Here is a 20,327-nt window from a genome sequence, read left to right as displayed (position 1 = left end):
CCATACTCAAGTATTGACCAGTCTATGAACGTAGGGATAGGGTTCACTCACGAGGAGTCATATCAGAAAATACACAATTATCAAATGATGATTTTTATTTTGGGGTGCTAAAGCCTGACTCAGGGCCTCATGCATTCTAGGCAAGTGTTCTTAGTAGGGATTTTTGACTAACAACTTTTCAAGGTAGATAACACTGGTCTGGTTGCTACCAGATTTGAGGTTACTAATAAATTACCTTACTGAGTGACCTTAGACCAATTATGCACCTGTGTGTGCACACACGCATTCACACAGAACAGAGTGATAGAGAGAGAGACAGAGACGGTCTCTGTCTCTGTCTCAGCTTTAGCCCTCAGGGATCCTTTTGATGGTTAGTTTTGTCAACTTGGCATTATCTAGAGTCACCTGGGAAGAGGTTCTAGCCTTTGGGCATGTCTGTGGGAGGACTGATGTGGGAGGACCCAGCCCACTGTGGGTGGCATCGTTCTCTGGACTTGGGTCCTGGCTGGGTAACAGTGGAGAAAGTGAGCCAGCTGAGTAGTAAGCACACATGCATCCATTTCTCTCTGCTCTTAACTGTGGGTGGGGTGTGAGTAGCTGTTTTAAGTTCCTGCCGCCATGACTTTTTCCCCCCTGCTAGGATGGACTGAAACATCGAACTGACATAGAATTGTGGGCTAAAAGAAACCTCCTTTCTCCTAAGCTTTGACAAGGGTGTCTCGTCACAGCAATGGAAATGCTTTCATTCTGTCCCTCCCTTATTTTGGAGGGGCTGCCAGTCCAGGTTTCATTGTCCTGACATTATTGCTTTTGTGGAAACTTGGGGGATAACTTCTTATGTACTCAAAATAAAGGAATAGAAATAAGGAAAAGAAGATCCCTTAGGAGAAAAGAACACAGGTACAAAAAAAAAAAAAAAAAAAAATATAGACAGCACCGATGCTCTTGGGTCCTGGGTCCTTTTCCAAGATCTGCTAGTGAACTTCCCTCTCCTGCAGTGGACAACTCATGCACAAAATGGGCTTGGGGTGAGGTTTGAACAAGCATTCATGAGTCCCTGGTATTCATGCTCCCCTCACCCTAAGGGGCCATGCTTTAAGCCCCATGTGTAAGGAGCACAGTCAGTCAGGAGCACAGACCTTTCATCCAGGCATCCACGAAGAACCATGTGGCAGTATTAATGTAGAAATGGGTGCCTCTTCTGATGACAAATGTCAGAGTGGGGGCTGAGGCAGTAGTCCCACAGCCAGGGCCTCCTGGAGCTGCTGGAAGAGAGAAGGAAGAGATGGGAGATTAGGAGAGAGTAAGAGAATCCCAGTAATGTGGCTATGTGAGAAAGGCCATGTAAGTAAGCATTTGGTGAATGGCAGGTGGTTCTGGGGCCTGAACTGTGCTAGCTGCTGAGAGATCAGTGATGGCTGCAGCACAGGAAGCCTGGTCATGGCTCAGCTGGATCTCTGGGGCTTCCCTGATCAGGTCTCAGATGTCACCCTTTATGGAAACTGTCACCTGAAACCACTCAGTGTGTGCTGCTTTGTCTACAGGGCCGAGCTCAGAAATTTCGGGTCCCAGAGCCAGAGTCCATGGAGCTGGGCCACAGACCAGGTAGGATGGGAGACAGGCTTCTTGGGATGGGGTGGAGGACTCCCTTCCTCATCTCCCTCAGTCTTGCTAAGGTCTCCAGATGGAATGGTCTAACTGACCCCAGGATACTCTAAGTGCAGAAGAAAACTGGAGGGAAGGACCTTTGAGCTGTCCAGTTGCCAGGCCTGGGAGCTCTGACTGCATGAGGACTGGGTCTCCAGCTAGCTTCTCTGGGTTAAGATGAGGTTGTTGGAGAATTTGGCAGCCATTCCTATGCACACAAAGTACAGAGATGTGAGAATATGGGCCAGGGTTGAGGGCACATCAGGCCTGATTGAGCCCAGCCTAGGATGATGATGGTAGTGTAGAGGGTGTGCATCTATGCTCTAGGTACTGGGGACAAAATTGCCAGCCTGGAAGGGGAAAGGAATCTTATGCAGGTGTCACAGAGCCAGGTCAGCTCTGGGAACACTCCCCCAGGGTAGATGGAAATGGCAAGCACATGGGGAGAGAGTATCAGGAGCACCAGCTGCCTCAAACTTCTCAGTGACCCAAGTCAGTCCAGGAGCTATTTTACATCCATGGGTTCTGGACCTTTCCTGGGGCATTCTGACTAGGGAATCTGTATTTTTAGTGAGTGTGAAGGGGGTTTTGATAAAGAAGCCAGAGTTAAAAATTCTGTTCATGGTTCTTCCATGCTTATGGTGGTAAACAAAACAGGGTTTACTTACTCTGCCAAGATTTTAGGAAGGCCAAATGCAAACATCCATCCATCCATCCATCTATCCATCTATCCGCTAATCTGTCTATCCATTTACCCCATCTATCTTAGGATTTCTTATTGCTCTGAAGAGACATTATGACCACAGCAACTTTAAAAAAAATATTTTATGTGCATTGGTGTGAGGATGTCAGATACCCCTGGAACTGGAGTTACAAACAGTTGTGAGCTGCATGTGAGTTTGGGAATTGAACCTAGCTCCTCTGGAAGAACAGCCAGTGCTGTTAATTGCTGTGCTGTATCTCTAGCAGCTAAAGTTTTTTTTTTTATTTTATGATTGACTGCTCTATTTGCATGTGCACCTTTATGCCAAAAGAAAGATGGTATCAGATCTATTAGATAGTTGTGAGCCACCATGTGTTGCTGGGAATTGAGCTCAAGAATTCTGGAAGAGCAGCCAGTGCTTTTAACTGCTGAACCATCTCTCCAGCCCCATGGCAACTCTTACAAAGGAAAACATTTAATTGGTGTAGTGTACAGTGTCAGAGGTTTAGTCAGTTATTATCATGGTGAGACATGGCAGCATGCAGGCAAACACGGTGCTGGAGAAGGAGTCGAGAGCTCTACATCTTGATCCTTAGGCAACAGGAAGTGAACTATGTCAGTGGGTGTAGCTTGAACATAGGGGACCTCAAAGCCCACCACCACAGAAACACACTTCCTCCAACAAGGCCATACTGGCTTCAACAAAACCATTCCTCCTAATAGTGCTTATGTGCTTATGAAGGCCAATTACATTTAAACTACCACACTATCCCACCCCATCCATCCCATCCCATCCCATCCATCTGTTCATCCATTCATCCATCCATCCCACCCCACCCTACCCCATCCATCCACCCATCCATCCCATTCCATCCATCCATCCATCCATTTAACCATCCATCCATCCATCCATCCATCCATCCATCCATCCATCCATCCCATCTATCCTCCATCACATCCATCCAAAAACTCTGCTCTTAGAGCTCAGAAACTAGCTGGCTCTTTTCCTTTACTCTTGTCACTTTAGAGCCTGGTCCATTGCCAGACACATAGTGGGAAAGCACACAGTGGATAAATGGACATCTGCTGAGGACACACCCAGGCCTGAAGTGCTACCAACCCTGGAGCAGCAGAAGACTAGGCATTATTGTTACTTCATAATGACTCAGCAGATGAAGCAACCAAGAGGGCAGGCTGGGGACATGGGTCAGGAAGTGTGAGTCTGGAAGGGGTGTGGGTGGAGTTCACCCCTGCCCTGGCTCTGTCTTCTTAGAGGCAGGTGAAACTTCAGCTGACCAGGCAGGTGCTGTGAATTCTGTGTGTAATGCTGTGTACTCTCCCTCAGCTCCTACTCTTTCAGCCTTTGTTGTCCTGGGAGGCACCACTGCCTGGCTGCCCACTGCTTTGGGCAGAACCCAGAGTGGGAGGGAGGGCCATCTGGCTCTAGGAGACAGTTTCTCCCTTTGCCTTTTGTGGGTAATAAAGGAGTGGGGACAAGGAGTGGAGTAAGATGGACAGGAGGAAATGGGGAGGAAGGGGGAGAGAACCCAGTTTTCTCTGCTCTCTCTCCCTGGGGGAAAGGAGGAGTTGGTTCTCAATAGCGCAAGAAAGTCATAGTAAAGGCTGATGTTTGCATCAGTCTTTCATAAAAACCTGACTGGGGACCACCCAATAGCAGGGTAGCAGCCAGGGTCTGCAAAATAGGAAGGACTCTTAAACTCCTTCTCTGTGATGTGGACTGCATCCCTGGCATGCAGGGATGTTTTTTAAACAGCAACTTAGAATGCAGAATGAAGTTGGATTTCATTTATACACAAAAGCAAAACAAACTGTCTGTTGTAGGCTGGAAGACTCTTCTGGAATACTTAGGGGAAAGCTAACCAAACATTTCCAGCTGGCTCCTGGGGCTGAGGATAGGGACAGGCTGTGGGGGTGGATCAGGCTGTGAGAGTTGGGGCAGGCTGTAAGGGGCCTGAGGACTCAAGCACAGTGGATCTACTGGAAGGCACACCACCATATTACTAAGAGAAAACACTCCTGGTTAACTCCATTCAGGCCATCAATGGTTACACAGCCTGTAGTTAGAATGAGAGGAGATAGGTCTCTTGGCCTGGATGAGGTGTTGGTATCTCTCATGGGTCTGATGCTACAGCCAAGCCACTTGTCTTCTCCCTTACGTAAAAGGACTCATTCTGGGCACCTTGGGGATATTGTGGAAGGCCTGAGACTGGCCCCCTACAGGAATTTCGCCTGTGAGACCCTCTTTCCTTATCTAGGAGGAGAAAGGGGGCCTTGTGGGACTCACAGTGAGGTAGAAAGGAAAAACCAGGGCTGAGTATGGGCTGTGGACAGTGCCTGGGCCAGTGACAGGAGGTGTTTGTGTGTGTGTGTGTGTGTGTGTGTGTGTGTGTGTGTGTGTGTGTACTTGAAGGTTGAAGGAAGGGTCTGATATGACTTTCAAGAAAGGGGTGGTGGTAGGTGCTAGAAAGATGGCTCAGCAGTTAAGAGCCATAGCTGCTCAGTCAGAAGATCCAAGTTTGATTCCCAGCACTCACGTGGTTCACAACTGTCTGTGACTCCAGTACCTGGGAATCCAAAAACATTCTCTTCTTGCCTCTATGGGCATTGCATACATGTGTGTACATGTAGGCAGAATACCTATATGTGTAAAAATAAAGGTTAAAAAATTTTTTTTTCCAGACAGAGTTTCTCTGTGGCTTTGGAGCCTGTCCTGGAACTAGCTCTGTAAACCAGGCTAGCCTTGAACTCAGAGATCCGCCTGCCTCTAAGCAGGGGAAAGCCCCAGTGCTGGGATTAAAGGTGTGTGCCACTACCGCCTGGCAAAGGTTAAAAATTCTTTTAAAAAGGGCCTGACCCAACAGGCCCTGGGTGAGGCTGAGAGATGGGATATTTCAGGGTGTGCAGGGAGGAGTCAGCAGTCCCTTGAGGGAGCCGGGAATGATAGGAGTGGAGTCTTGGAGTGATGATGCAAGTGGGAATGAGAGGGAGCCATTAGTGGCTCTGAGGTCCTGGGAGGTGGCTGGGATGAAAAGATGGGACAGGGGCAAAGACCCAGGCTTATGCCCCATTCTAGCACTTTGCAGACTGGAATTTGGCCAAGAGTCATTTCTGCCACTCCCATGTCTATTGGATTCATATAATGCTTTGTTAGGATTCAAAGCCAGGAAGGGCCTTGTGGAGACAACCCTGTCCTGTGGAGGTCTGCACAGACTTCCCTCTGTTTCCCTCAACTCTCTTTTCTCACCTTGTCTTGGGACTCTGACTTCTCTGCTCCATGCCCTCTGGTTTTTGTCTGCTTTCCCTGTCACCGGCCCCTTTGTCACCTTTCCTGCTTCTCCACTGCTCTTGTGGCTTTCTATCTCTCTCCTCCCTCTTTCTCCCTGCTCAGGTACGACCACTTTGACAAGGATCCAATCCAACAACAAGGAAGGCCAGCAGGACATGGACTCCTGGAGGGCTGCCCATAGCAACGTGGACAGCTCCAAATTCAAGCACCATCCAGGGCTCTCTCAGAGCCCTCGAGGCAGCCCCCTGGGCCAGGGCCACCTGGAGATCCCACCTCCGCCACCGACTCCTGCCAGCAGGACTTCTCTGGCCATGGGCTCAAAGTCTGAGGACCTGAAGAAGGGGGCAACTAGATCCAGCTCGAGAGAAGCCAGGGAGACCCCAGAGCGGACAGTATCTCTGAGCCAGAAGGACAGTGTCATTCCTGAAAACATCCGCCACAAGTTTGGGAGCAAGGTGGTGGACCATCTGATCTCCGAAGAACAGGTGACAAAGCAGAGATGTGGGAGACTGAATGGAAGAGGGGTTGTCTTGGAGACTTAATGAGGGTTCAAAACCCATTCCTGGAAACCATCCCTATACTGTTAGAAGGTGGCAGTTACTAAGACCTGCTACACATTAGGCACTGTGTGCTGTCTGAAGCCTTTGTGCAAGGCAACTACGAGGAAAGAGGCATTGCCTCCATTTCACATGAAGTCCTAGGCAAGAGGGGCTAAGCAGTTTAACCACATCTACTCAGCCATGTGGAATGAGGCTCTAGAGTGGGTTCTAGAGTCTGCTACCAACTGCAATTGCAAGTCTTGTTTGCATTAGACATTTCAACCTGAGTGCATCTCCTAAAGGAGCACTGACTGAGTATCAGAGATCTGGGTTTGGGATGTGGCTCTATTTCAGCAGTGGCTTTTCCAGAAGCCCAAGTGACTCTCATTAAATTGCTTTCTGTCTCTGGCCTTCTGTCTCTAAATCTGCAAAATGAAGCACCCAAACCAAATCCATGGCATACATACCACAAGTCTAGCCTTATTCATGGCAGACATGACTAATCAATCCTGGCACTCTTTCCTACCTCTCTATTCTTCTAGACAGCCATTACTCATCAATTGGAAATTAAGACTATAATCACCTGTCATTTTTAGTCAAAGGATAAGCTCGCCTCATACTCTGGTATTCTGAGACATACTTTAGGGCTGCAATTTCAAACTTTGTAGTGACTTCAATGTGTGGTCAGCAGGGCAGAGGCTATGGTTTCCTTTTAAACAGGATAACTAGGACCAGGAGAGGTGGTGTGTGTGTGATCTCAGAGCCACAAGGCCATGTGATCCATGTAATAAAAGACTGCCAGCCCCTCCCCCTTGCCTTCATCTGTTATCTCAAGGTAAACAACCCCACCCATCAGACACTCGTGGGGGTGGGTCACAGTCTTAAATGTCCCTCCCTACTTGGAAGGACTTGTTCCGTTGGATATGGGTATGGTCACTCATGCAGCTCTTGGCCTTGGGAAGACACTGTATCTGTTTAGCCACAATCGGCCTCTGCAGCACAGTTACAGAGACACAGGTCTTGGGTGCTATTGAAATAGCAAGTGTCTGAGCTGAAAGCTACTTTCAGGCTATCAGATTTGTCTTAAACCCATGTTTTACAAACAGAGAAACTGAGGCCCAGAGAGGATCCAAGGCCTGCCAAAGTCAACAACTGCTCTATGTCAGAACTGGGGCTCATAATCAGGTTTCCTGATTCATGGGCCCAGACCTGTCCCTTAGAGCCTCAGTTTCCTTCTTGATATAAGGAAGAAGTTGGTCTTAGTGTAAACTAAGAAGTTAGGCTTGTGGGATGCCTTGATAGCAGCAAGTTACTCTGGGTTTCCCTAGCTGTGTTAACTGAGGGGAGCCTGGCCTTTCAAAGTTCTGTTTCCTCATTTCTAAAACGTTGGGGACAAGATCACCTTTTGAAGACCCTCTTCCTGAGTAAGAACTCAATGTTTGTAGAATCATTGCCCTGATGGTGCACACAGTAAGAGCTCACTGTGTGCAGAATCATTGCCATTACTTAAGACTTGGCTCTCTGGGAGGAGGAAATGAATGGGGAGGTGCAGAGCTTGCCCTGGGGGATTCAGCCTACAGTGGGGAAAGCAGGGTAGGGGAGAGGACATACCCTTACCTTCCCATCATTTGTCTCTTGTCCTTGCCTTCTTCATCAGGCTCGAAGGGCCATTGGTGAAATCTTTGAGGGCCAGAAGAGATCAAGCTCATGGCCCAGCAGGACCCAGAGCCCTGCACAAATGTCCTCCATCTTCGCAGACTACTATGACCTGGGCTACCACATGAGGTCCAACTTGTTTCAAGGTCAGGTTAAAAGGCAAGGGTGGGGCTGTGAGCATGTGTGGTCAAGAGAACATTGAACACAGAAGGCCTTTGGGGTGTCCACCCTACCTGGTCCTTAAGGCCCAAGTGCATAGCCCCACTGATACTCACTTTACAAGTACCCAAGACATCCCTAATGCTGGCATGTCCTATGAGAATGCCAGGACTGTCTAGCTAGTCCCTAGCAGGTGTCTTCACTGAGCAGGTGGTGTAGCCCACTGGGCAGTGAAGCCCCCACACTGGACACCTCTGGTTCCCTAACCTACAAAGTGGGAGGCCCAGTACCCCTTATCTGACTGACACCTTTGGTGACAGTGATAATATCCACTTTCTTGGGTTCAAAGGTCAGTTTGGCCACTCCCTAGCTGGGAATGATTATGAGTAAGGAGCCCTCATGTCTCTGGGCCTCAGCCCCCTCCTTGTGCAACCATGGTCAGGATTCCAGGCAGGGGTGGGGGAGGGGAGATGACATGCCACCCATTTACCTTCCCTGGAACCTGGTGGTGACATTAACTGGAGAAAAGATTGGAGGAGTACCATTTCTGGAAGGGTAATTTGGTCTGCCACAGCTGGGCTTGCAGCCAAGTGCTCAAGACCTGTTATGTGAAGAGAAATGGTCCTCACAATGATGGTCCCTAGGAGTAACAGGATTCCCAAGGCTTTTCTCAATTGCTGAGATGGGGTACATGGTGCACATGCAGGGGTTCCTCTCTCTATACCCTTTCAGCTCTGCTTCACTGTCAAGGGCACAATTTACTGGGTCCTCCTCTCTCCAGTTGTCTCCAGTGCTCCCAGGGTCTGGCAGACCACTTTTCCTTGGCTTAGATCCCTGTCACCCAAGGAACCAGACACACATTGGAAGCCTCTCTGGGTTTTTCTTTGAGCTTGAGGAAGAGGTATCTCAGGGGGTAGTGGGGAGAGAGGGGATGAAGGGGAGGGGTTTGGGGTGGGGAGGCTAGGTCAGAAGATCAGATCACATTGTCCTCTCTTTGGAGCCAGGATTCTGCCTTTTCTTTTTGACTGCTTCACCATAGACTTCTTATGTACAATGTTATAAAATGTGTACATGAGCATAAAAGAATACTGCTCTTAAGAATCCATGTCCCCATCACCCAGCTTAGGCTGAGGAAGTGTACCAAGGGTGAGCAGGAACCAGCTTCTGGCTCTCAAAGCTGGGTTCATAAGGGGCCATTGTTGGGCTTTCTGAAGTGACTGACATATAAATGGTTCCTTAAAACTAGGTGGGAGTAGCCTGTGCTTGGAGATTGGCACCAGAATGATGGCTTTGACTTGTAGCACTCTAAGCATGTGACGGTCAGTGCCCGTGTCAAGGTCCAACTATGGGGATTCACCTTGGCACCTGTGGTGAGGTTTGGCTGCACTGCTGCAAGGGAGAGAAGCCAGACAGGAAGCAGCCTGGGTCATGGATCTTAGAAAGTCTTTTCCAGGTAGCTTTTCTAAGCTAGTGTAGAAGACAGAGTAATGGGCTTGCTTAACTGGAATGAAGGGTTGCTCCAGTGTAGAAGGACACAGAGAGCTGTGGGACCAGATAGGACTGTAAACATCCAGGAGGGGTATGTACATTGTGGTGGCCTGCTATTTGCCTTGTTATTGCAATAGGGATGCCCAAAATAATCAACTTATTAAAAGGTTAACTAGGTGTGGTAGTACATGTCCGTAATCCCAACACTCAGGATGTAGAAGCAGGAGGATTACTGTGAATTTGAGGACAGCCCAGACTACCTAGTGAGTTCCAGGTTAGCCTTGGTGACAAGAATAAAACCTTTTTCAAACAAGCAAAAACAAGTCAAACCAAAAAGTAGAGAAAAGCTTTCTTGTGGCTTGTGCATTTAGAGGTCACTTAGGCTACTGTCAGTTGGCTTCTTGTCCTTTTGGGGCTGTGGTGAGGCACAGCATCATGTCAGGGAGTATGTGAGGGAGCAAAGCCTCATGACCCGAAGTCTCCCAGTAGGACCCTATTTTGGTTTCTGCCACTTCCCCATAGTGCCAAACTGGGCATTAAACATTTGACATTGGCCTTTGGAAGACATTTCAGGTCCAGTAGCTGAGCTGGTGCACTGCACATCTGGATTGCACTGTGTGCTACGTGGCAGCTCAGGAGGGCGCAGGTCATACAGCACAGGAGTCAGTATTTGTGTAAGGGTGGAACAGTGGAGTGCACAGAGCAGGCTCAGGAATGGACTTGGGTGTGAGCGGGATTAAGGCTGATTTCAAAGCAGTTGCCCCAAACTGCCTGAAGGAATAGCTGCCTGGCTGTGGAGTCAGAGCCTTTCAGGGGTGAGAAGGAGGGGAGTAGGAGGAGGGAGGGAGCAAGCTGAGTCACGGGCATGATCCTTTCCACTTTCTCAGGCTTGCTTTAAACCCTTAATACACTTCAAGTGTACTTGTGTCGACAGTCGCAAGGATTCCTTTCTAATCCCCAGGGCTGCAGCTGTCTGCCCTCAGGTGCCCACAAGTAAGAGGCTCCGGTGTAGAACTTTCTTTACCCTTTGGGGGACTACCGCCCTGCTTCAAATAAATACATGGAGACTTACTCTTACTCAAGGCAGCTTTTCTTAAATTATCCCATCTACCCTTAGCCTCTATTCTATACACCTTTCTTTCCTTCTTACTCTGACTGGCTATGTGGCAGGCAGCCGGACCCTGGCATCATTGTCCTCTCCTTTTCTTGCTCCTCCCTCTATTTATTCTCTCCGCCTGGCAGTCCCACCTCTTTTTCTCTCCTGCCTGGTTATTGGCTGAACAGCAATCAGGCGTTTCAGACAGGCAAAGTGACTCCGGGTGGCCCTCCTACCTCAGCTTCACAAATGCTTGGGGCATAAAAACCACCATCCCTATTATAGAAGATGTCTTTTTAAAATGGTGTTTCCTGGGGCTGGAGATGTAGCCAAGCAGCCAAGCATTTTCTCAGTGTGTTTGAGGCCCTGGGTTCAGTCTCCACAATTACTTTTGGTCTATGTAATAGCTGCTTTATTCATTTGCCTATTTACCTATTTGTAGTGCTGTGGTTCAAACCCAGCTAGGTAAATACTGTCCCACTGAACTATATTGCTGGCCCAATCTTTTTTTTTTCTGCATATTACCCATACCTAGAAGCTTGTGTATTAGTTCCAATAATTATAGATTCTTTGGGATCTTTTTGAATAATTATAGTTAGATGGCCACACATATTCATAAATATATCAATACATTTGTATCTTAAACATAAACGTTTGTTATTGGAGGTTGAGTAGTGGTTCCATGAATACTAGGTAAGTACTCAAGTACTCAATATGAGCCTTCTTTTTCCTTGGAGACAAAGCCCTGCTAAATTATTCAAACTGGCCTTGAATCCACTCTAGTCCAGGCGGGCCTTGGACTTTTATGATCCTTATACTCCAGTTTCCTGGGTAGCTGGGATTACCGATCTGGGCCTTCCATACTTGTAAGAGAATTTTGAAGATGCTTTTTACTGGGTTTAGGAGGCCCTTTTATTCCTAGTTTGTTTTCTCCCCTCTTAAATTCTGAATAGATGTTGAGTTTGTTAACTACCTGTGCTACCGACTTTTAGATGAGTCAGGGTCCTCTGCTCATTCGTTTATACATGTAATAAATTCCACGAACTGGTTTTTCTCATTATTAAACCAGTATTGTTTTCTTGCAAGTTCCTGGCCAGTGGGATACATTGTCTCAAAAAACCAAGGTGGGATGGTGTTGGGGGAATACCTCCAAGAATACACAAACACATGTGCAACATCCCCCCCATGCATACACACACAGACATGAATACACACTCTCTCTCTCTCTCTCTCTCTCTCTCTCTCTCTCTCTCTCTCTCTCTCTCTCTCTCTCTCTCTCTCTCTCTCTCTGGCTTTGGCTTGGACTGGCCATTGCTTCAGCCCTCAGGGCCAGGATTCATGAAGAGGAGGGTAGGCCCTGAAAGCAGTGAAATCACTGATTTGCTGCTTTGGGCTGAAGTGTGGCAGGGGTTGGAAACCAATAGTGGCATGTCCTGCTGCCACCTCACACTCCAACCCATGCTGTCTGATGTTTGGGATGTTCTTGGTGTTTCTCCTGTTGGTGCCTGTGCACCCACTCTCTGAAAGCCTAGGGATAAGACTCATCAGGGTCTTGGGGCTGCACCCCTTTCTACTGCCTGCTGCTGATTCATGGAAACATGGGGGTTCCCTGCACTGGAAGCACAGCTGGCCCACATGTGCTCTTACCGATCAGCTCAGGGTGAAGCCTTTTGTTATCTTGGCATCCTCCAGACTAAGGCAATGCACAAGTTCTTGAAGCAAGCCCTAATCCTATCTAATTAGATTTATTCTAGGAGGTGAGAAGCTGGTTTTATCTCTGCCTCAGGGAATCTAAAAATCCAAAGCAACCGTTTTAAACGATACTAGCCACCATATCCCTGAAATCCTACCATTTTGCAGCCTCACCAAGGGCCTGCTTTCAAATTCTGTCCAGAAACGTCCATGTTGTAGCTTTGATCCCCAATTGCCATCAGGACTGAGGGCTTCAACCAAACCTCTAACTCACCCTGTTATGTAAACCTGCGGTTGTAAACGCCAGACTTGAACATCTGCTTTTCACAGTGACTCCTAGCTTGGTGGCATTGTCCTCAGAGAATTTGGTCTGAGGATATTGCTGGGATGTTTGATGTTGCTGGGATTTGTCACAGACCAGCCCACAGCTGCTTTTGCAGGTGTCCTCATGAGCTTTCGGATCATGTTTTGGCTAGAGGTTTTGTGTTTGCTTTAATAGGAGAAGCCTGTTAATAGCTTCTGCACAAATCCTGCCATTTGTTATTAATATTCTTTGCTTGATCTATTAATTAGTGAAGATGCACTTCTAAATTCTTCCTGACGGTAGCATGCTCATCAATTTCTCTTTTGATCTTACTGTGTCTATTCAGATGCTTGATGAGGCAACCTCAGAAACATGGTGCTAGTTCAAAGGCATGCCTCTGCAGGTTAGAGGACAATTTGCAAGAGTCTTATCTCAGCTTTCACCATATGAGTCCCAGGGACTGAACTCAGGTCATGGACTTGGCAGTAAGCACCTTTACCTGCTGAGCTATAGTGCCAGTCCCCATGATCATTATTTTTCCTACTGCTGTTGACTTACAGGCTGTTTAGTCCGATGATGAGGGCAGCTGTGCTCAGCTAACACTTGGCTGATGCATCTTTTTCTAGCCCTTCATATATATACTCTCCTTGTGTCTTTTTTTTTCTTCTTCAGATGTATGCTTTAACTAGTATAGGTCTAGAAATTATTTACTCTGACAATCTGTTCTCTGTAATCAGTGAGTGAAGTCAGTTTTTATTTCTGTTGCTGATGTATTTGGGTTGATCCATGCTTTCTTTGTGTTTTCTATTTGTGTTTTTCTTAAAAACTTGCATGAGCTTTCTTATTTTCCAGAGTCAGATTTTGTGTGTGTGTGTCCTTTTCCACAGTTCTTCCTTATTTTCTAGTTATTTTTGACATTTCAGGCACACAGCAGACACGTCTTCATGGGGGGGGGGGCGTGAGGTGTCCTCGGGTCAATGGAGGATGTTTTCCCTCTGCCTCCTATTTCGGTGGGCATAAAATCCAAAGGCTGAACTCCCGGCAGAGCTCTTTAACTTTGCAGCTGTGTGGTTTTGCACACTCTGCCTCAGTCTGTGCCCCAGCAGTGAGCAGGGAACAATCATCTCAACTGCTTCCTAGGAGGACTGATTCAATGGGCGACTTCCTGGGAAGCAGCATCTGGAATTATCCTTAGCTCCTGGGAGATTGACACACACAGCAGGTTGGGGGTGTGGCTCAGTGTAGAACTCTGACCTAGTATGGTATTGTTCTTGACTGTCACATTGATTAGACTGGGATCTAGAAGATTAGTAAACAGGCACCTGGATAGTCTGGGAGGTAGTTTCCAGAGATACCAACTAAGTGTGTGTCAAAGTATAGGGGTAGGGTGGAGGGGTGTGGGGGCAGGGTGGAGGTGTGTGGGGCAGGGTGGAGGGGTTAGGGGGTAGGGTGGAGGGGTGTGGGAGCAGGGTGGAGGGGGTTGGGGTAGGGTGGAGGGGTGTGGGGGGCAGGGTGAAGGGGTGTGGGGGCAGGGTGGAGGTGTGTGGGGCAGGGTGGAGGGGTTAGGGGGTAGGGTGGAGGGGTGTGGGGGCAGGGTGGAGGGGGTGTGGGGGGCAGGGTGGAGGTGTGGGGGGCAGGGTGGAGGGGTTAGGAGGTAGGGTGGAGGGGTGTGGGGGCAGGGTGGAGGTGTGTGGGGCAGGGTGGAGGGGTTAGGGGGTAGGGTGGAGGGGTTAGGGGGTAGGGTGGAGGGGTGTGGGGGCAGGGTGAAGGGGTGTGGGGGCAGGGTGGAGGTGTGTGGGGCAGGGTGGAGGGGTGTGGGGGCAGGGTGGAGGTGTGTGGGGCAGGGTGGAGGGGTTAGGGGGGTAGGGTGGAGGGGTGTGGGGGCAGGGTGGAGGTGTGTGGGGCAGGGTGGAGGGGTTAGGGGGTAGGGTGGAGGGGTTAGGGGGTAGGGTGGAGGGGTTAGGGGGGTAGGGTGGAGGGGTGTGGGGGCAGGGTGAAGGGGTGTGGGGGCAGGGTGGAGGTGTGTGGGGCAGGGTGGAGGGGTGTGGGGGCAGGGTGGAGGTGTGTGGGGCAGGGTGGAGGGGTTAGGGGGTAGGGTGGAGGGGTGTGGGGGCAGGGTGGAGGGGTGTGGGGGCAGGGTGGAGGGGTGTGGGGCAGGGTGGAGGGGTTAGGGGGTAGGGTGGAGGGGTGTGGGGGCAGGGTGGAGGGGTGTGGGGGCAGGGTGGAGGGGTGTGGGGGCAGGGTGGAGGGGTGTGGGGGTAGGGTGGAGGTGTGTGGGGCAGGGTGGAGGGGTGTGGGGGCAGGGTGGAGGGGTGTGGGGGCAGGGTGGAGGGGTGTGGGGGTAGGGTGGAGGGGTTGGGTAGGCTGTAGGGGTGAGGGCAGGGTGGAGGGGTGAGGGCAGGGTTGAGGGGTTCGGGGGTAAGGTGGAGGGGTGTGGGGTAGGGAGGAGGTCTATCCTGGATATGTGTGGCATCTTCCATGTTTCCTGGCTACCATGATGTGAGCTTCTCTGCTTCCACACCCTTGAAATCTATGGAACCATGGGCCAAAATCCCTCTTTGCTCTCTTCAGTTGTTTGGCTCAGACATTTTGTCACAGTGATCAGAAACTGGTTGACACAATGACTGGTGCCAGAGATGTGAGCTCCTTGCTGTGACTAAATCTGAGCACCGGATTCTGAAACTAGTTTGTGGGAAGAATTTGGAAACATTTGGAGTTCTGAGCTAGAGAAATCCCAGAGAGCAACAACTCAACTAAAGGGCGGTTCTTGGGGGAGCTGAGGAACCACGCCACCAACAAAAAATGTGGACAGTGGACTGTTTTGGTGTGTCCAGATGGGAACAAGGAGTCTTCCAGGAACTGGGCTAAAGGCCATTTCATGCTAGAGTCTGACAAAGAATGTATCTACATTTGGTCCATTTCCTGAGACCTCGTGGGAAGCTGAGTTTAAAGATGGGATTAATTGGGCTGGAGAGATGGCTCAGTGGTTAAGAGCACTGACTGTTCTTCCAGAGGATCGGAGTTCAACTCTCTGCCCCCCAAAATGGCAGCTCACAACTGTAACACTAAAATCTGATACCCTCACACAGACTTACATATAGGCAAAACACCAAATGCACATAAAATAAAAATAAATTATTTAGAAAAGATGGGTTTTAATTTTCCCAAGGTTGAAAGAAGAACTTGTCCCCTCATGCAGGTAAATAACCTAAAGCTCAGAGGCCTAAATAACCTAAATACCGAGGCCATGCTAAGCCCTCTGACTCCCTCTCCTCCATGCCTACCACCCACAGAGCAAACTGGCACTGACATACAGCATAGGGTGCCATACCTTTAATGACTTGGGGATTTCTCCATGGTGTCTACAGGCCCACCCCAGGAGACAAAAAGCCTCATGAAGGCTTCCTACACACCAGAGGTGATTGAGAAATCCGTGAGGGATGTAGAACACTGGCATGGCAGGAAGACGGATGAGCTGGGTAGGTAGATGCTGGGCTGAGGGGGTGGCCCTCTCCTCCACAGGCAGGGTGGGTGGCTGCAAGGTGCAGAGCAGGAGGCAGGGTCCTGGGTTTGGACACTGGGGTCTGGACCTCCTTGAAGGTGCTAGCCCCTGTGATGGTTCTTCCCCTGCCCCCTGCAGGGCGGTGGCATCGGAAAAATGCTATGAATATGAACTTGCAGAAGGCGCTGGAAGAGAAGTATGGAGAAAAGAGCAGGTCCAAGGGCAAGTAGTTGAAAGGACATTGGAAGGAAGCTCAAGGAGAGTGGTGCCAATAAAGAAAGAAAGGCCCAGGCCTGAGCCCTGCCCCTGTGTGGTGCTCCTCTCAGTGCTGGGAAAGGGCCCATGTGTAGTGCTGGAGGAACATCTGAGGAAGACAGACAGATGCTCTGAGCATCTAGGGTTTCCAGACCCCTCTCTCCATGCTTTCTTCCATGACCTCAGGAAGAGTTGGGGGAATTGTGTCAATGTGCTCTAGGTGACAGGTCCTCTACTGGACACTTCTAGGTTATAACCTCATGTGGCCCCTGGCTGATTTCAACTGTTTCTGATGTTTATTCCTCTCACAGAAACCTAACAGACTTCAGAGGAATTGACCAGGTCATCCACCTCTTCCAACCTAGTAGTAGATCTGATGGGTCTCCCATTTGCACAAAGTGATTGGTTCAGAAATGGGTGCATGGCTCAGTTTGGGCCAGTGAGGTGGATGACAAAGTATAAGTGTGAGATGTTGCCTGGGTAAACACTTTTCTGAGCTGGGCTCGCAGAAGAGCACTGTTATTCTCTACATACTGAATGAAGAGTCGGGAAGCTGTGCAGAACACCTTGGCAGACATTAGAGAACCAGAGGAACTGTGGGCAGCTCAGCACAGTCTGAGTCTTTCTGGACCTTGCAGAAGCCACCCAGTTCTGGACCACAGCAGGGACGGGTACTACTTCTGGGTTGATTGTCACAGCTTGATGAGTATCACATCTGAGATGGTACCACAGTTGGGAAGGGTGTCACACCTGGAATAGATACTATGGATGAGAAGTGTACCAAAGATGGAAAGGATACTACAGATGGGATGGGTACCACATCTGGGATGCTATCACAATTAGGAAGAGTACCACAGATGAAAAGGATACTATGGATGGGATGGGCACCACATCTGGGATGGTACCACAATTAGGAAGGGTACCACAGATGGAGAGGATACTATGGATGGGATGTATACCGCATCTGGGATGGTACCACTGCTGGCATGAAACTATAGTGTTCTGCAGCTGAGATGAGCATTACAATTTGGTGAATACCAGTGCTGTGATGAATACCACAGATAGGATGGGTACCATGGTGGAATGAATACTACAATTGGGACTATGACCAAAGCTAAAATGGATATTACAGATGGTCTAGATCAGTGGTTCTTGACCTGTGGAGTGTGACCCCTTTGTGGGGGAGGTCAAATAACCCTTTCACAGGGTTGCCTAAGACAATTGGAAAAATACAGATATTTATATTAAAATTCATAACAGTAGCAAAATTATAATTAAGTAGCAATGAAAATGTTATGGTTGGGGGTCATCACAATATGTATTAAAGGGTCACAGCATTAGGAAGATTGAGAACCACTGCTCTAGATACTTGAGGTAGGTACCACAGGCAGTTCTGTCATCTCTCTGTGGGGACTCCATATTTACTTGGACTTGTCCATGGCAGAGTGACTGGTGTCTATAAAAGATTCAAGGGGGACAGACTTAGTGTACAAATGATTTGGTAAGTGTGACACTGGGTGGTTAATGTTTCCATAGTCTTGGTTTAAGAGCACATGGTCAAGATTGTGAGAAGAGACTCCATAGACACACATTATTGTACTACTTCAAGGGGACCTTGAAGACTGCCCACTTTGGAAAAACCAAAGCAAAAGGAAGCATCAAGATCACTGGCAGAAGGGGGCAGACTGTGGGCCTCCTCTCTCCCTGTCTCAGCTCCTCCAAACCAGGAAAGTGTTGTGAGGTTTCCTGGAAGGGGGTACAGTTCAGGGAAGCACACCCAGTGACTCCCCACATTTACTAAGCTAAGTGTGTGCAAGGAGGTTCAGCTCAACCTCTTCCTGGGGCACTTGGTTTCTGCAAGGTCTGTCTTTGGTGCTGGGAAAGCTGAACTCCATCTTTAAGGAGTAGCTACTAGGAACCCAGGACACAAGACTTCCACACACAGCCTCCCTTCTGTGAAGCCTGTCATCGGCTGTTATTCAAGAAAGTGTAGACAGGTCAAGAGGAAGGTGTAGAGAGGTCAAGGAAAATGCACAAGACTATACTGATACCTGGGACCAAACCAGCGTCTCAACTTCTTTCTTCTTCTCCTCCTCCCCCTCCTCCTCTTCCTCCTCTATCCTCCTTTTCTTCTCTCATTTTCTTCCTCTTTTTTCTTTCATTTCTTTTTCTCCTCCTCTTCCTTTCTTCTTTTCCTTCTCATTTTCTCCTCTCTTAGATAGGTTCTTGTGTCCCAGGCTGGCTTCAGACTGACTATGTAGCCAGGAGTACCTTGAGCCTCTGATCTTCCCTCTAACTCCTGGTGCTAGCATTGGAGGCAAGCAGCTTGTGCATTAAAGGCAAGCACTCTACCAACCAAAATATACCCTCATCTCCACCAGATGATCATACTGCAGCATCACCAAATGTGTCAAGCACTGTGGGCATACTCCTGTTAGGTTCCATATATGTAGACCTTATTCTCAGGGAATTATAGTTTGTCTGCAGAGAATTGATTTTGAAGTTCATTTGTTCACCTGGCCAAACTGGACTGAACATACATCCTGACCAATGAGCTGTGAATGCACAGGTAGGTAAGCCACAGCAGCTGTCTGGTGGGCAAAGAGATGAATCTGTAGTGCACACAGTGAGACCCATGTGGGGCTATGGAGGGGAATGTGGTAATGGCTGCAGAAGGAATGGGGTGGAGCCTGTGGTCATATGGGGGGCTGCATAGCAGAGGTTGAACCTTGGAACAAGTTTGGATGCACTGAGGTGGACCAGAAGTCGCATAGCATTCAGGATGTAATGCTGTGTATGAAACCCTAGCAAGAAATATTTTGGAAGATGGATATGGCTTCTGAAGCTTGGAGAAGAGCTCCATGAAAGAGAGGTAGGGACAGCAGACAGCCTACACCTGAAGGGGCTAGGTCCTAGAGTGCCATAGCAGTCAAGGCCAGTCCAGTCCAGCCCAGCCCCTCTCTCCAGGAGCTCATGATCTGGCAGAAACAATCAGGGTTCAATGATTGAAGAAACAACACAGGAAAGAAAACTGAAGGCATGTGCATGCTATTTACTCTGAGTCATCAGAGATGCAGATTAAAGCAATCAGCCCACTAAATGCAATGAATTAAACAAAACACCATGTTTATCTCCTAGCCTCAAAATTCTATTTCTCTATGGTCTAGAGAACCCCACACACAGAGGGAACCACCCCAAGTACATACTGTATGCTGATTCATAGGACCACAATCCAAATGTCCTTCAGTCAGAACAAATGAGCTAATTCAGGCCACACAATCATGGAGCCAGGTCACTGTGTGCAATGCCATCAAATGACAACAGAATGTGTTCCACAAGACTACACGCTCGTAAGGGTACAAAGGGAGAATTGAGAGCATCCACCTTCATGCTGCATTTAGCTCAGCACTTTCAGAGCCAACCTGGTGAGAGAAGCGGCTGGCAGAGAGGAAGGTGCCTGAAGGCAGTGTCCATGAGTTGATATAAAGCTAGTGGGTGATTTCCACTGTGGCCTAAGTGAACCGATGTGACACACACTCTAACAGTACCTCAGTGAAAGATGCTATTTCAAGACATGTGGAAGAGCTAGGTTTAATTAAACCTCTTCTGGAGAGAGCAAAACTAAAAATGTATGGCCTTTTGTTTTTAAACCTAAAGGAGGCCCTGACCTCACTGGTTTTGCTCTATCACTCCTGACTCTCTGTGTGAGATCCCTGTGTGTGGCATTCCCAGTGATTGGTAAGTGTCATGTGTCATGTACAGGGACCGGGTGGCAAGTGGCACTGATTAGCACTGTGAAAAGTTATTAAAAGTCGTTATAATTTGTGTCGTGTCCATGTGCCACCAAAAGAAGCCCTGGAGAATGTCCTGATAGAAGACACAGCTGGCTTGAATCCTGGATCTATCTCAGGACACTTCAGCCCATGCTGGTACATTCCCCTGGCCCTTCACCTTTCTGGTAATGGTACAGTTCCTCCTT

At 48.7% G+C, this 20,327-nt stretch overlaps 1 protein-coding gene across 1 annotated transcript in view; it reads left to right on the top strand.

Moving 5' to 3' along the window:
- Tst (thiosulfate sulfurtransferase) overlaps positions 1 to 16,396 on the top strand; it is a 30,477-nt gene extending 14,081 nt beyond the window's left edge. Inside the window, exons 2-6 of the mRNA XM_051189317.1 lie at positions 1,545 to 1,605; positions 5,760 to 6,142; positions 7,854 to 8,002; positions 15,958 to 16,070; positions 16,232 to 16,396. Of these exons, the coding sequence (XP_051045274.1) occupies positions 1,584 to 1,605; positions 5,760 to 6,142; positions 7,854 to 8,002; positions 15,958 to 16,070; positions 16,232 to 16,323 (759 nt within the window). The 5' untranslated portion in view covers positions 1,545 to 1,583 and the 3' untranslated portion in view covers positions 16,324 to 16,396. The remainder of the gene's footprint in view (positions 1 to 1,544; positions 1,606 to 5,759; positions 6,143 to 7,853; positions 8,003 to 15,957; positions 16,071 to 16,231) is intronic.
- The last annotated feature ends 3,931 nt before the right edge of the window (positions 16,397 to 20,327 follow it).

The sequence above is a fragment of the Phodopus roborovskii genome, unplaced genomic scaffold (genome assembly GCF_943737965.1).
Source record: "Phodopus roborovskii unplaced genomic scaffold, PHOROB, whole genome shotgun sequence".
Lineage (NCBI taxonomy): Eukaryota > Metazoa > Chordata > Mammalia > Rodentia > Cricetidae > Phodopus > Phodopus roborovskii.
This window is presented reverse-complemented; position numbering and strand designations above follow the sequence as displayed.